The sequence below is a fragment of the Lissotriton vulgaris genome, chromosome 4_1 (genome assembly GCF_964263255.1).
Source record: "Lissotriton vulgaris chromosome 4_1, aLisVul1.2, whole genome shotgun sequence".
Lineage (NCBI taxonomy): Eukaryota > Metazoa > Chordata > Amphibia > Caudata > Salamandridae > Lissotriton > Lissotriton vulgaris.
In genome coordinates, this window is record NC_141691.1 from 518620334 (window position 1) to 518635849 (window position 15516).

General features: G+C 46.9%; 1 protein-coding gene across 3 annotated transcripts in view; it reads right to left on the reverse strand.

The window, feature by feature from the left end:
* LOC147718917 (uncharacterized) overlaps window positions 1–15516 on the reverse strand; it is a 139431-nt gene that overhangs the window by 70258 nt on the left and 53657 nt on the right. For all 3 annotated transcript variants that reach the window (XM_086964666.1, XM_086964668.1, XM_086964667.1), the window contains exon 4: window positions 8592–8705. In XM_086964666.1, coding sequence (XP_086820792.1) covers window positions 8592–8705 — 114 coding nt within the window. The remainder of the gene's footprint in view (window positions 1–8591; window positions 8706–15516) is intronic.

Genomic DNA, 15516 nt, shown 5'->3' on the forward strand with positions numbered 1-15516 from the left:
TCCAACACCGTTTTTTAGCTCACTGCACCATCCCAGTTTCAGAACCTGGCTGTATGCAAATTAGTCTGTTCCTGTCCCAGTGCATGATGGGAACAGGGCAAACCAAACTACAAAAGCCAATTCTTACACTGGGAAGGAAACAAGCTACCGGGGACCGGTTTCTGGCATTTCAGCCGTCTTCGGCCCGGCTTGCTTGAATCCTGATGGTGCAATGAGCAAGGGACTCACATCTGAGTATACCCTTCCACGCTTAGGGTGGACAAAAATATTTACAACAAGGGGTGGTGAGGGACAGAGTCTCTGAATTAAACAGAATACTCTCACCCAGTCAAGAGATCAGGGCTAGATCCAACACCGTTTTTTAACTCACTGCACCATCCCAGTTTCAGAACCTGGCTGTATGCAAATTAGTCTGTTCCTGTCCCAGTGCATGATGGGAACAGGGCAAACCAAACTACAAAAGCCAATTCTTACACTGGGAAGGAAACAAGCTACCGGGGACCGGTTTCTGGCATTTCAGCCGTCTTCGGCCCGGCTTGCTTGAATCCTGATGGTGCAATGAGCAAGGGACTCACATCTGAGTATACCCTTCCACGCTTAGGGTGGACAAAAATATTTACAACAAGGGGTGGTGAGGGACAGAGTCTCTGAATTAAACAGAATACTCTCACCCAGTCAAGAGATCAGGGCTAGATCCAACACCGTTTTTTAGCTCACTGCACCATCCCAGTTTCAGAACCTGGCTGTATGCAAATTAGTCTGTTCCTGTCCCAGTGCATGATGGGAACAGGGCAAACCAAACTACAAAAGCCAATTCTTACACTGGGAAGGAAACAAGCTACCGGGAACCGGTTTCTGGCATTTCAGCCGTCTTCGGCCCGGCTTGCTTGAATCCTGATGGTGCAATGAGCAAGGGACTCACATCTGAGTATACCCTTCCACGCTTAGGGTGGACAAAAATATTTACAACAAGGGGTGGTGAGGGACAGAGTCTCTGAATTAAACAGAATACTCTCACCCAGTCAAGAGATCAGGGCTAGATCCAACACCGTTTTTTAGCTCACTGCACCATCCCAGTTTCAGAACCTGGCTGTATGCAAATTAGTCTGTTCCTGTCCCAGTGCATGATGGGAACAGGGCAAACCAAACTACAAAAGCCAATTCTTACACTGGGAAGGAAACAAGCTACCGGGGACCGGTTTCTGGCATTTCAGCCGTCTTCGGCCCGGCTTGCTTGAATCCTGATGGTGCAATGAGCAAGGGACTCACATCTGAGTATACCCTTCCACGCTTAGGGTGGACAAAAATATTTACAACAAGGGGTGGTGAGGGACAGAGTCTCTGAATTAAACAGAATACTCTCACCCAGTCAAGAGATCAGGGCTAGATCCAACACCGTTTTTTAGCTCACTGCACCATCCCAGTTTCAGAACCTGGCTGTATGCAAATTAGTCTGTTCCTGTCCCAGTGCATGATGGGAACAGGGCAAACCAAACTACAAAAGCCAATTCTTACACTGGGAAGGAAACAAGCTACCGGGGACCGGTTTCTGGCATTTCAGCCGTCTTCGGCCCGGCTTGCTTGAATCCTGATGGTGCAATGAGCAAGGGACTCACATCTGAGTATACCCTTCCACGCTTAGGGTGGACAAAAATATTTACAACAAGGGGTGGTGAGGGACAGAGTCTCTGAATTAAACAGAATACTCTCACCCAGTCAAGAGATCAGGGCTAGATCCAACACCGTTTTTTAGCTCACTGCACCATCCCAGTTTCAGAACCTGGCTGTATGCAAATTAGTCTGTTCCTGTCCCAGTGCATGATGGGAACAGGGCAAACCAAACTACAAAAGCCAATTCTTACACTGGGAAGGAAACAAGCTACCGGGGACCGGTTTCTGGCATTTCAGCCGTCTTCGGCCCGGCTTGCTTGAATCCTGATGGTGCAATGAGCAAGGGACTCACATCTGAGTATACCCTTCCACGCTTAGGGTGGACAAAAATATTTACAACAAGGGGTGGTGAGGGACAGAGTCTCTGAATTAAACAGAATACTCTCACCCAGTCAAGAGATCAGGGCTAGATCCAACACCGTTTTTTAGCTCACTGCACCATCCCAGTTTCAGAACCTGGCTGTATGCAAATTAGTCTGTTCCTGTCCCAGTGCATGATGGGAACAGGGCAAACCAAACTACAAAAGCCAATTCTTACACTGGGAAGGAAACAAGCTACCGGGGACCGGTTTCTGGCATTTCAGCCGTCTTCGGCCCGGCTTGCTTGAATCCTGATGGTGCAATGAGCAAGGGACTCACATCTGAGTATACCCTTCCACGCTTAGGGTGGACAAAAATATTTACAACAAGGGGTGGTGAGGGACAGAGTCTCTGAATTAAACAGAATACTCTCACCCAGTCAAGAGATCAGGGCTAGATCCAACACCGTTTTTTAGCTCACTGCACCATCCCAGTTTCAGAACCTGGCTGTATGCAAATTAGTCTGTTCCTGTCCCAGTGCATGATGGGAACAGGGCAAACCAAACTACAAAAGCCAATTCTTACACTGGGAAGGAAACAAGCTACCGGGGACCGGTTTCTGGCATTTCAGCCGTCTTCGGCCCGGCTTGCTTGAATCCTGATGGTGCAATGAGCAAGGGACTCACATCTGAGTATACCCTTCCACGCTTAGGGTGGACAAAAATATTTACAACAAGGGGTGGTGAGGGACAGAGTCTCTGAATTAAACAGAATACTCTCACCCAGTCAAGAGATCAGGGCTAGATCGAACACCGTTTTTTAGCTCACTGCACCATCCCAGTTTCAGAACCTGGCTGTATGCAAATTAGTCTGTTCCTGTCCCAGTGCATGATGGGAACAGGGCAAACCAAACTACAAAAGCCAATTCTTACACTGGGAAGGAAACAAGCTACCGGGGACCGGTTTCTGGCATTTCAGCCGTCTTCGGCCCGGCTTGCTTGAATCCTGATGGTGCAATGAGCAAGGGACTCACATCTGAGTATACCCTTCCACGCTTAGGGTGGACAAAAATATTTACAACAAGGGGTGGTGAGGGACAGAGTCTCTGAATTAAACAGAATACTCTCACCCAGTCAAGAGATCAGGGCTAGATCCAACACCGTTTTTTAGCTCACTGCACCATCTCAGTTTCAGAACCTGGCTGTATGCAAATTAGTCTGTTCCTGTCCCAGTGCATGATGGGAACAGGGCAAACCAAACTACAAAAGCCAATTCTTACACTGGGAAGGAAACAAGCTACCGGGGACCGGTTTCTGGCATTTCAGCCGTCTTCGGCCCGGCTTGCTTGAATCCTGATGGTGCAATGAGCCACTATAGGTGTGGCAGGGTATACTCAGACATGAGTCCCTTTCTCACTGCTCCATCAGGATTCAAGCAAGCCGGGCCGAAGAAGGCTGAAATGCCAGAAACCGGTCCCCGGTAGCTTGTCTCCTTTCTGGTGAAGAATTGGCTTGGTAGTTTAGTTTGATTTGCATATAGCCAGGTTCTGAGCTGGGATGGGGCAGTGAGATAAATAACGGTGATGGATCAAGCCCTGATCTTTGGACTGGGTAAGAGTGGTCTGTTTAACTCAGACACTCTGTTCATCACCACCCCCTTTTTGTAAATCGTTTTTGGCCACTATAGGTGTGGCAGGGTATACTCAGACATGAGTCCCTTTTTCACTGCTCCATCAGGATTCAAGCAAGCCGGGCCGAAGAAGGCTGAAATGCCAGAAACCGGTCCCCGGTAGCTTGTCTCCTTTCTGGTGAAGAATTGGCTTGGTAGTTTAGTCTGCCCTGTTCCCATGATGCACTGGGCCAGGGACAGACTGATTTGCATATAGCCAGGTTCTGAGCTGGGATGGGGCAGTGAGATAAATAACGGTGATGGATCAAGCCCTGATCTTTGGACTGGGTAAGAGTGGTCTGTTTAACTCAGACACTCTGTTCATCACCACCCCCTTTTTGTAAATCGTTTTTGGCCACTATAGGTGTGGCAGGGTATACTCAGACATGAGTCCCTTTCTCACTGCTCCATCAGGATTCAAGCAAGCCGGGCCGAAGAAGGCTGAAATGCCAGAAACCGGTCCCCGGTAGCTTGTCTCCTTTCTGGTGAAGAATTGGCTTGGTAGTTTAGTCTGCCCTGTTCCCATGATGCACTGGGCCAGGGACAGACTGATTTGCATATAGCCAGGTTCTGAGCTGGGGTGGGGCAGTGAGATAAATAACGGTGATGGATCAAGCCCTGATCTTTGGACTGGGTAAGAGTGGTCTGTTTAACTCAGACACTCTGTTCATCACCACCCCCTTTTTGTAAATCGTTTTTGGCCACTATAGGTGTGGCAGGGTATACTCAGACATGAGTCCCTTTCTCACTGCTCCATCAGGATTCAAGCAAGCCGGGCCGAAGAAGGCTGAAATGCCAGAAACCGGTCCCCGGTAGCTTGTCTCCTTTCTGGTGAAGAATTGGCTTGGTAGTTTAGTCTGCCCTGTTCCCATGATGCACTGGGCCAGGGACAGACTGATTTGCATATAGCCAGGTTCTGAGCTGGGATGGGGCAGTGAGATAAATAACGGTGATGGATCAAGCCCTGATCTTTGGACTGGGTAAGAGTGGTCTGTTTAACTCAGACACTCTGTTCATCACCACCCCCTTTTTGTAAATCGTTTTTGGCCACTATAGGTGTGGCAGGGTATACTCAGACATGAGTCCCTTTCTCACTGCTCCATCAGGATTCAAGCAAGCCGGGCCGAAGAAGGCTGAAATGCCAGAAACCGGTCCCCGGTAGCTTGTCTCCTTTCTGGTGAAGAATTGGCTTGGTAGTTTAGTCTGCCCTGTTCCCATGATGCACTGGGCCAGGGACAGACTGATTTGCATATAGCCAGGTTCTGAGCTGGGATGGGGCAGTGAGATAAATAACGGTGATGGATCAAGCCCTGATCTTTGGACTGGGTAAGAGTGGTCTGTTTAACTCAGACACTCTGTTCATCACCACCCCCTTTTTGTAAATCGTTTTTGGCCACTATAGGTGTGGCAGGGTATACTCAGACATGAGTCCCTTTCTCACTGCTCCATCAGGATTCAAGCAAGCCGGGCCGAAGAAGGCTGAAATGCCAGAAACCGGTCCCCGGTAGCTTGTCTCCTTTCTGGTGAAGAATTGGCTTGGTAGTTTAGCCTGCCCTGTTCCCATGATGCACTGGGCCAGGGACAGACTGATTTGCATATAGCCAGGTTCTGAGCTGGGATGGGGCAGTGAGATAAATAACGGTGATGGATCAAGCCCTGATCTTTGGACTGGGTAAGAGTGGTCTGTTTAACTCAGACACTCTGTTCATCACCACCCCCTTTTTGTAAATCGTTTTTGGCCACTATAGGTGTGGCAGGGTATACTCAGACATGAGTCCCTTTCTCACTGCTCCATCAGGATTCAAGCAAGCCGGGCCGAAGAAGGCTGAAATGCCAGAAACCGGTCCCCGGTAGCTTGTCTCCTTTCTGGTGAAGAATTGGCTTGGTAGTTTAGTCTGCCCTGTTCCCATGATGCACTGGGCCAGGGACAGACTGATTTGCATATAGCCAGGTTCTGAGCTGGGATGGGGCAGTGAGATAAATAACGGTGATGGATCAAGCCCTGATCTTTGGACTGGGTAAGAGTGGTCTGTTTAACTCAGACACTCTGTTCATCACCACCCCCTTTTTGTAAATCGTTTTTGGCCACTATAGGTGTGGCAGGGTATACTCAGACATGAGTCCCTTTCTCACTGCTCCATCAGGATTCAAGCAAGCCGGGCCGAAGAAGGCTGAAATGCCAGAAACCGGTCCCCGGTAGCTTGTCTCCTTTCTGGTGAAGAATTGGCTTGGTAGTTTAGTCTGCCCTGTTCCCATGATGCACTGGGCCAGGGACAGACTGATTTGCATATAGCCAGGTTCTGAGCTGGGATGGGGCAGTGAGATAAATAACGGTGATGGATCAAGCCCTGATCTTTGGACTGGGTAAGAGTGGTCTGTTTAACTCAGACACTCTGTTCATCACCACCCCCTTTTTGTAAATCAAAAAAATTTGACCACATCTCTCCCCACCTCAAAGCTCTGAACTGGCTTCCCCAAGAGGCCAGAATACAATTTAAACTGTCCTGCATTACTCACAAAGCTCTGTACTCTATTTCCCCTACATTTCTTGCCCCAAAACACCGGATTATCCGGAGGAGCCAGAAACTCCTGATCTGCCAAAGACCTGCTGCTGCAACCAGCACGCTTCCGGAAGAAAAAAAACTACAATAGGGCCTTCTCTGGGGCTGCACTCTCTCCCACCCTATATCAGAAGGCTTCCGTCCTTGGCACACTTTAAGAAGGAGACCAAAACTTTCTTAATGGTAAAAAAACCTCTTCTAATGAATACTTTCCAATCACCTCATCGTCTTGTTCCACCCTTCACCTCGGCATTATCCACGGCCTCCAAGGATGATACATTTTTCTGCACTCCTGGGCATCCTCCCAAGAGCTGAAACTGCGTGTATATTATACCTACCTTCTTTAATTTTTAACTGTTTAAATTTTTATCCCACATGTACCTTGGACCTTTGAAATGAAAATGAAATGAAAAGAGATTTGTAAAGCGCATGGCTGCCCTTGAGCGTCCCAGCGCTGACACCAAACACAGGACCACCACCCAAATACAGCAGAAACAAACCTAAAGGGGGAAGAGATAAGTTTTCAGTGACGACGTGCACCTCCTGAATAATCCAGCCTCCTTGTATTTTTAATCTACCTGCTTTAATTTTATTCCCACATGTAGCTTGTACTTTAGACTGTGTGCTCCTCCCGTACAATGTATCCCTAGCTCTCCCAATTTGATCCCTCCCACCCTTACGCTTTGTATTCTTCCCCCTTAATCCTGTAAAGCGCTCTGATACCCTCACAGGTCTGGTTCGCGCTCTATAAAACTGTAAAACAAACAAATTAAGAAATTAAGAAGATCAGCAAATTTCTGTCTGGAGAAGCCCTGGCCTTAGTGATCTTGGCCTTGGTCGTCTCCCGACTGGACTATGCCAATTCACTCTATGTAGGCATCACGGTTTACCAACTCGGACGCCTCCAACTAGTCCAAAATCAGGCTGCTAGACTGATCTTTTACCAAGCTAAATGGCATCACGTCACACCACTGATGAAAAGCCTCCATTGGCTCCCAGTGGCAATGCGTTGTGTTTTTAAGTTAGGATGCACTATTTTCAAAGCTCTTCATGACAACAGTCCAGCCTTCATCTCTTCCAATATTCTACGCAATGTCCCCACTCTTAACCTACGATCCTCTTATCTGAATCTGTTAGTCACTCACACTTTTAAAAGCAAGAAACATGGTGGCTCCCGATTTGCAGTCTTAGCCCCTCAGTTCTGGAATTCGCTCCCTGTGGTGCTGAGGTTGGTCACCTTCTGTGCACTATTCGGAAAACAGCTGAAGACCTGTTTGTTTTCCCAGGCATATGACAACTAGGCTCTCCCCTCTGTTGCTGCCTAACTTCCACTTCAGCACCAAGAAACCGTTCAGTGAACATGCGCTTAACAAATATATTCAACATTACATAACAGCAAAAGAATGATTAATTTAACCCAGATCTCTTGACTGGGGGTGAATGTTTTGATTTGTTCTGCATTAGGTCCATTAATTGTGTTTCTCGCCCCAAGTGAAACAGGTATGCCCAGACGTGGGTCCTAGGCTCACTGTGCCACTGGAATCAAGCTATCCTGGCTGAAGAGGTGAGAAACGCTGAAACCGGTCCTAGGATGCTGTTTTCCGGACTAGGGAGGACCTGGCTGTTCCCATGAGGCACAGGGTCAAGACTGGTTTGCATATGGCCAGGTCTAAACTGGGGTGGCATGGTGAGCAAAAGAATGATGGATTTATCCCAGATCTCTTGACTGGGGGTGAATGTTTTGATTTGTTCTGCATTACGTCCATCAATTGTGTGTCTTTTGCTTTCTCGCCATAAGTGCGCCAGGTATGCCTGGATGTGGGTCCTGGGCTCACTGTGCCACTGGAATCAAGCTATCCTGACTGAAGAGGGGTGAAACCCCGAAACCAGTCCTAGCTGCTTATTTTCGGTCCAGGGAGGATCTGGCTTGGCAGTTCGGGCTGGACTGTTGCCATGAGGCACATGGTCAAGACTGCTTTGCATATGGCCAGGTCTAAACTGGGTTGGCATGGTGAGCAAAAGAATAGGATTTAACCCAGATCTCTTGACTGGGGGCGAATGTTTTGATTTGTTCTGCATTCCGTCAATCAATTGTGGGTCTTTTGCTCCCTACAGTAGACGGTTGACATGAGATAAGAGTAGAAAATGTTTATGTTGCATGCAAGACACTTGTGTAACTGCATACATCCGTCTGTCACACATAGAAAAGGTTATTTGCTCAGGTGTAAGAACGATCATTCTTAACTAAAAAGGCAAGGGGAATGAAAGACGATACCCCCTATTTTTCTCAAAGCTGGACAAGCATAGTTCACTCTATAGAAGGCATTTATCAGTTAAAAGGAATGACAAAGTTCTCCAGTACTACCCACTCAGGGAATATTTGGCACTCACCTGGAGTGATGTTTTTGCTCTTATCTTGGTCTCTTGAGTGCTGGTGAACCCTGCAGCATATGTCATCTTTCCCCTTCACCTGCAGCACAAGTTCACGGTTGAGGATTGTGTGCCCTGCCAAGAGATACACATTATGATTACTCTATTACGCCCTCAGTTGTTTAAAATGCATGAGATGGACTGGTGGCATGGCCTACTGGCAAAGATGGCAGACGCATAATCCAGCAATACTTCCGCATTCCCCACCATCCATAGGAATTTTGATCCACCAGATGCCCTGATCCAACGCTATTGCAAAGGGAAACTGCCAAGAGTGACACTAGGCAAAGGAGGACCAGTGCCGGAGAGCACTTTACCTGGGAGGTAAGACAGCAGGCTAGCTGAAGGTCGGTGCTTGGTACGTTTGGAAGCCTTGCGTGGGGCACTCCTGAGTGGTGAGTCCAACCCCTTGGCCTTCCTGCAGACTCCACATATGGGCAGAGTACTTAAAGGCTGGCTTGTAGAGCATGGGGCCATCAGGTTCTCGCCATAAAGGACACTAGGTCAGAATTAGATGAAATGGAAGACCAATGAAAGGGTCACTGAGACAGAAAATCAGATATAAACAGTGGAAGACTGGACACAAATAATGCACGCTTCACTGGCTTGCCCAACTGAGGCCACAAGGCACCAGGAGGACAGGGTTGTGGAGGCTGAGGGAAAAGCTTGGAGAAACAATGTCCACAATGCGGGCATGCTGGAGAGCAGAGGGCTTAGCTATAGAACAATTCTACCCAATTTAAAACTTGAATCCCTGTGGACAAACTCTCTTAATGCTTCATCATGGATGGAGCACAGAAAACCCGATGATAAGGCCAGCCCCACTAGAGCCCCACTGAGGCCCATCATGGCTCGCCTCCTCATTTATGTAAATTATCAAGAGAGAAGCCTGTTTCAGGGATTGTCTTATGCGGCAACTGGAAAAATGTGTTGTTTCCGGTTTACACATGCTTGGTGCAGCAACATCGGGGTCCATTCTTGCCCATCAAACAAAAATTCAGAGCCCTACAGATAGACTATAGATGCATGTTCCTAGCCAAGCTCTGAGTTAGCTTCCAGCGTCAGGTGTTCTTTCTCGAAATGCTAGAGGCCACCTGAGACTAGGTATAAGACAGGAAATTTCTGAGGGACTAAATGGATCAATTGGAACATTTAACCTAGGCGGCCGTGGGACATCCACACCAATAGAGAAAAAGAACCCAACAGCACCAGAGGGAAACTGGTGCTGGTAGAGGGAAACTTACGTTCCGGCTTAGCATTAGAGTGAAGCCGGGCGAATCAGCTGAACAAGAACCAGGAGAGGAGGTTGCTGTGGTGGTACTTCAAACCTCGGCTCTTGTGGTGTGGGCTGGCCAGCTTGTCCCTGCAGACATTGTTAACAGTGCAGCGGTTATCCTTAAAAATGCCTACTACTCTGTTTGTCACATATGGCCTGCCCTTGCTTGCTGCCGTACCAGAGGCTGCAGGTTCAACTGTGGTGGATGCCTGATCTAACCATATGATAGGAGTCACAGTAGTAGGCTGTTTTACCACACCGCCACAGCCAACATTGGTTTAGACATAATTGTTTATTTTTTCTGTGGGCAAAAGATGTTTCAGGGGAGGAAGTATAGGATGGGGCGATTTGGGGAATTATTCAAAGTTTCGCTTTAATTTTGTGGTCTGGTTGGCTCTGCAGGCATGCCTGGAAAAGCTCACTTAAACATCTCAAACTGGAGTGGGTAGAGGGGTTGTAAGATTCTCCAGCACAGGTATTAAGGCCATTCATCCGTGACCAGGCACTGTGGCATACACTCCGCCTTTGCCCCCCCCAACAAGACAATCATGCATAAACATGCCCCTCCGAACCCCCCACGACACTGCAACACACATTGTAATCCCAAGGTAACACAATTACTCTTCTGGAATGAAAATGGGCTAAATCATAGGATTAAGTGAGGGACAGTAATGCAGTACATCAATAAATATGGCCCAGACATCCTCCTTCTTCAAGAGACCCACCTATCTGGCCCTAAATGAGATTTCTTAGGCTGCTACAAGTACACTGAAATATCACACAGGACTTTCCTGCTCACAGTGACATAAACTACAGGCAGAGACACTGGGGTGCTAGAAGGACATGTATGGACTTTTATTAGTGTCTACGTTTCCCTTGGTCTGGCGGAAGATACCCTAGTCTTTGTTGTCTGCTGGACTCCCCTTAGTACCAATGGAGGTGGTGGGGGTCGGTGACTTCAATTTAGTTATGAATCTGGCCCTCAGCGTGTGCTCCTAAACTACTATGACTAGAATCAAAGTCCTCCCTATATGGGCTCCCTCGCTGGGTCTTGTAGATGTCTAGTCTGATGAAATGTGGGGTGAGGCAGTAAGACTTTCTTCTATGGCTCAGCACCATTCTGCCTGGCGTATGGATCATGCATTTGTCCCAGCAACTGATATGACCGGGATAAAGCATCAAGAAATTCTTCCTAGGGACTTTCCGATCATTCGCCAGTTGGGGTTTCATTCTGAGCAGGGGGTGGGGGGGAGGGGGTGGGGGGTCAGGGGGGGGGGGGGGGGAGGAGCACGGTGGAGGCGCAGGGGGTAGAAAGAAGAAAGTGTGCCATTTGAACACTTCTTGGCTTAAGGACAAGCATCCAGTAGACTTCCTCAGGGTCTTCCTTAAGGAATAAATAACAGCTTACTTTGATCTAAACATGCACTTCTTCCCCTCAGGAGTGGCCATCTAGGAGATTTTTAAAACTACGAGGGAAGGTTTTGTCCAACTTCAAGGGTAACACTGCCAACAGGGACTGGGAGGTTTCAACCTTAGAATATAGACTTGAGATTCTGGTAGTTGCTGTGGTTTCAGAAGACACATCTAAACAATTAGCTATGGTTAGATATACTCTAGGGTCAACAGTGCTGGACACAGCTTGGTGATCAAGGAATGCATAACCTCCCACCCCCTTGCAGTCTAAACTGAATCATCCAATAATCAACACTCTCCCCCTTCTCACTCTCTCAGCAGAAGGTAGGTTCGAACTGGATCGCCCCATTACAGCTAAAGAAATGCAAAAGGTGATATGGGACATGCCCTCACGCAAAACCCCTAGCCCTAACAGACTCCCTCTGGAGTGACTTAAAAAGTATGCTTCACTACTAATACAAAAAACACAGTTGATGGACAGAATGTAGAACAATGTCATACATTCACCCCAGTACAAGGATCTGGGCCTAAGTCCATCGGTTTTTTGCACTCCACACCACCCTGGGTTAGACACTGGCTATATGCAAATCAGCTCTGACCCTGTGCCTCATGGGAACAGTCCAGTCCGAACTACCAAGCCATGTCTTTCCCAGACCGGAATCAAGCATCCAAGGACCGGTTTCTGGCTATCAGCCTTCATCAGCCTGGATAGCTTGACTCCAGTGGTGTGGAGAGCCTGGGACTCACGTCTGAGTATACCCAGCACACTTGGGGTGAAAATTGCAAAAAACACAGTTGATGGACAGAATGTAGAACAATGTCATACATTCACCCCAGTACAAGGATCTGGGCCTAAATCCATCGTTTTTTTGCACTCCACACCACCCTGGGTTAGACACTGGCTATATGCAAATCAGCTCTGACCCTGTGCCTCATGGGAACAGTCCAATCCGAACTACCAAGCCATGTCTTTCCCAGACCGGAATCAAGCATCCAAGGACCGGTTTCTGGCTATCAGCCTTCATCAGCCTGGATAGCTTGACTCCAGTGGTGTGGAGAGCCTGGGACTCACGTCTGAGTATACCCAGCACACTCGGGGTGAAAATTGCAAAAAACAATCAGGATTCAAGCAAGCCGGGCCGAAGACGGTTGAAATGCCAGAAACCGGTCCCCGGTAGCTTGTTTCCTTCCCAGTGAAAGAATTGGCTTGGTAGTTTGGTTTGCCCTGTTCCCATGATGCACTGGGCCAGGGACAGACTAATTTGCATATAGCCAGGTTCTGAGCTGGGATGGTGCAGTGAGCTAAAAAGCGGTGTTGGATTAAGCCCTGATCTTTTGACTGGGTGAGAGTATTCTGCTTAATTCAGAAACTCTGTCCAAAACCACCCCCTGCTGTTTAATTATTTTGTCCACCATAAGCGTGGAAGGGTATACTCAGACGTGAGTCCCTTGCTCATTGCACCATCAGGATTCAAGCAAGCCGGGCCGAAGACGGCTGAAATGCCAGAAACCGGTCCCCGGTAGCTTGTTTCCTTCCCAGTGAAAGAATTGGCTTGGTAGTTTGGTTTGCCCTGTTCCCATGATGCACTGGGCCAGGGACAGACTAATTTGCATATAGCCAGGTTCTGAGCTGGGATGGTGCAGTGAGCTAAAAAACGGTGTTGGATTAAGCCCTGATCTTTTGACTGGGTGAGAGTATTCTGCTTAATTCAGAAACTCTGTCCATCACCACCCCCTGTTGTTTAATTATTTTGCCCACCATAAGCGTGGAGGGGTATACTCAGACGTGAGTCCCTTGCTCATTGCACCATCAGGATTCAAGCAAGCCGGGCCGAAGACGGCTGAAATGCCAGAAACCGGTCCCCGGTAGCTTGTTTCCTTCCCAGTGAAAGAATTGGCTTGGTAGTTTGGTTTGCCCTGTTCCCATGATGCACTGGGCCAGGAACAGACTAATTTGCATATAGCCAGGTTCTGAGCTGGGATGGTGCAGTGAGCTAAAAAACGGTGTTGGATTAAGCCCTGATCTTTTGACTGGGTGAGAGTATTCTGCTTAATTCAGAAACTCTGTCCATCACCACCCCCTGTTGTTTAATCACTACTAATACAGCATTTTCTGGCAGTGTTTGGGGAGGCACAATAGGCTGGTTCCTTCACCTATGACCTGAGGGGAGAAAACACTTTGGTTAATCTGAAGGCAATTAGACCTCAGGACAAGTGTGGCTTCTCTTGGCCAATATTGCCTATTAACATAGAAGTGAAGCAAACAGCAAAAATATTAGTGAATAGACTGGCCAGAGTAATTCTGACTTTCATCCATAGTGATAAAAAAAGGCATCATGTTGGGTGGTGGCATCCACCACCATCTCCAAAGCCTGCAGTTTGCGCTGGTCCGGAACTTCGGGGATAGGCAACATTGTTAGCAAATGGCTTTGAAAAAGCTTAGAATCCTGTAAACTGTCTCTTTTTAGATCAGGTGCTGCAAAAGATGGCCTTGGGTGAATTTTCTTTATGGATATTTGATGTCACTGAACACAGTCCCCTTGGGTCCGCATCAGGGTAAATTGAGTACTGTCTGCGCGTTACGCTATTGTGTGCAGCACAAGACAGAGAGAACTAAGTAGCCGGACTGCATATAAATTGTAGAATGTAAAGGTTTATTATAACGTTCAGTGCCCACAGCACATCCAAATACGTCCTCTTCTCCTAATGTCCTGGCATCAACTGACATACCGGTTACTGCTAGAATCGTAGGAACATTCCTATCTCTCCTTCACATTCTACATTCTACATTCTAACATTCCTATCGCAACATTCTATATGTCATCTTACCACACCTTACCCCTTACAACAATACTAATTAAAATGTTAGTATAATACATAATCTCTAAATTTGCTTGGTACTCTTATCTCCTGTGAACAAGAAAATCCCATTGCTGGAGACCTTATTGGCAGTTGTTACCAGCAGTTGAACATCAACACCACAACTCTCCATTATTTCTTGTGGTTGTAACTACGTTTGCCAGACAGATTTGTTCTCTGTCTTCTCCTAGTTTTGATAATATCGGCCTGTGTGGAAGAAAGTTTGACCAGTTGTGTTCTATTCCACTAACATTTCCCCTCTAATAAAATGGACCCCTCTGTGACTTTTACACTGTGGGCTGGTACAGAAAATTTGGAATCACCCTTTTACTTTTTTCTAGTATTTTTAACTAAAACCCAAACTCCTATATTGAAATGATGTTTCTGGTCAAAATACTCTTTCATCTCAGCTTGTTTCAATGCAACTTTCACTAGCCTGTAATCTTAGTTCAGTGCCTGCTTTGCTTTTCAACCAACTCGGAAATAGGCTCATGTGAACCTTGTGACTTTTCAATAAAGTGAAAGGTCCTTCATCTGTTCTGCTGTGGGGAGTAATATTATAATTTCACACTTTGTCATTAAATTTTTTTTCACATCTGGCCTGGTATTCTATTGGCTCTCAATACTGAACCATTAGAACTAGGTGAATACAAAGCAATTAAGGGATGTCTAATGTCATCATATTAGAAAATAAATGATACGCTCAGATACAAGGTGAGTCCCATTATCAGTTACAATCTCTTTCAGAGACCCCTCTAACAAACACATTTTCCAAGAATGTAATGGCAGCATTAGTACTTGGTGACTCAATAAATGAATGATAAATCCACTTTGAATTCTAATCTATTAAGACAATGATATTTTTCAAGTTAGAAGGTAATAGGGAAAATGGACCTGAGAAGGCCAAGCCAATTTTATCCCATGCACAAGTAGGAAAAGGAACCGGGTGTAAAGGAGCTTCCTTTGTTTTCCAATGTTTGTCAGAGATCAAACAATTAGGACGTTTGTCACACTTCACATTACTCTCTAAATGTGGCCACCAATGAAACTGTTTATTCTTTTTTTACATGTTTTGGAAATCCCTGGGTGTCTTTGATGAGCTAATGTGATCAGCGTATGTTTCAAATCTTCTGGTGGAACTAATACCTCCCCTCGCTTAACCATTCCATTAACCACTTAAGGTTCATTTGAGATTTTACAAGAAAAATTCAGAGCAGTAGGTAAACATCTCATTTCAGGCCACCCTTGCACAATGTACTTCATAACCTTGAACAGGTTTGCATTAGACTGAGTTGCCTCTATCCACTTCTCTTCCAATATCTTGCTACCACACTCACA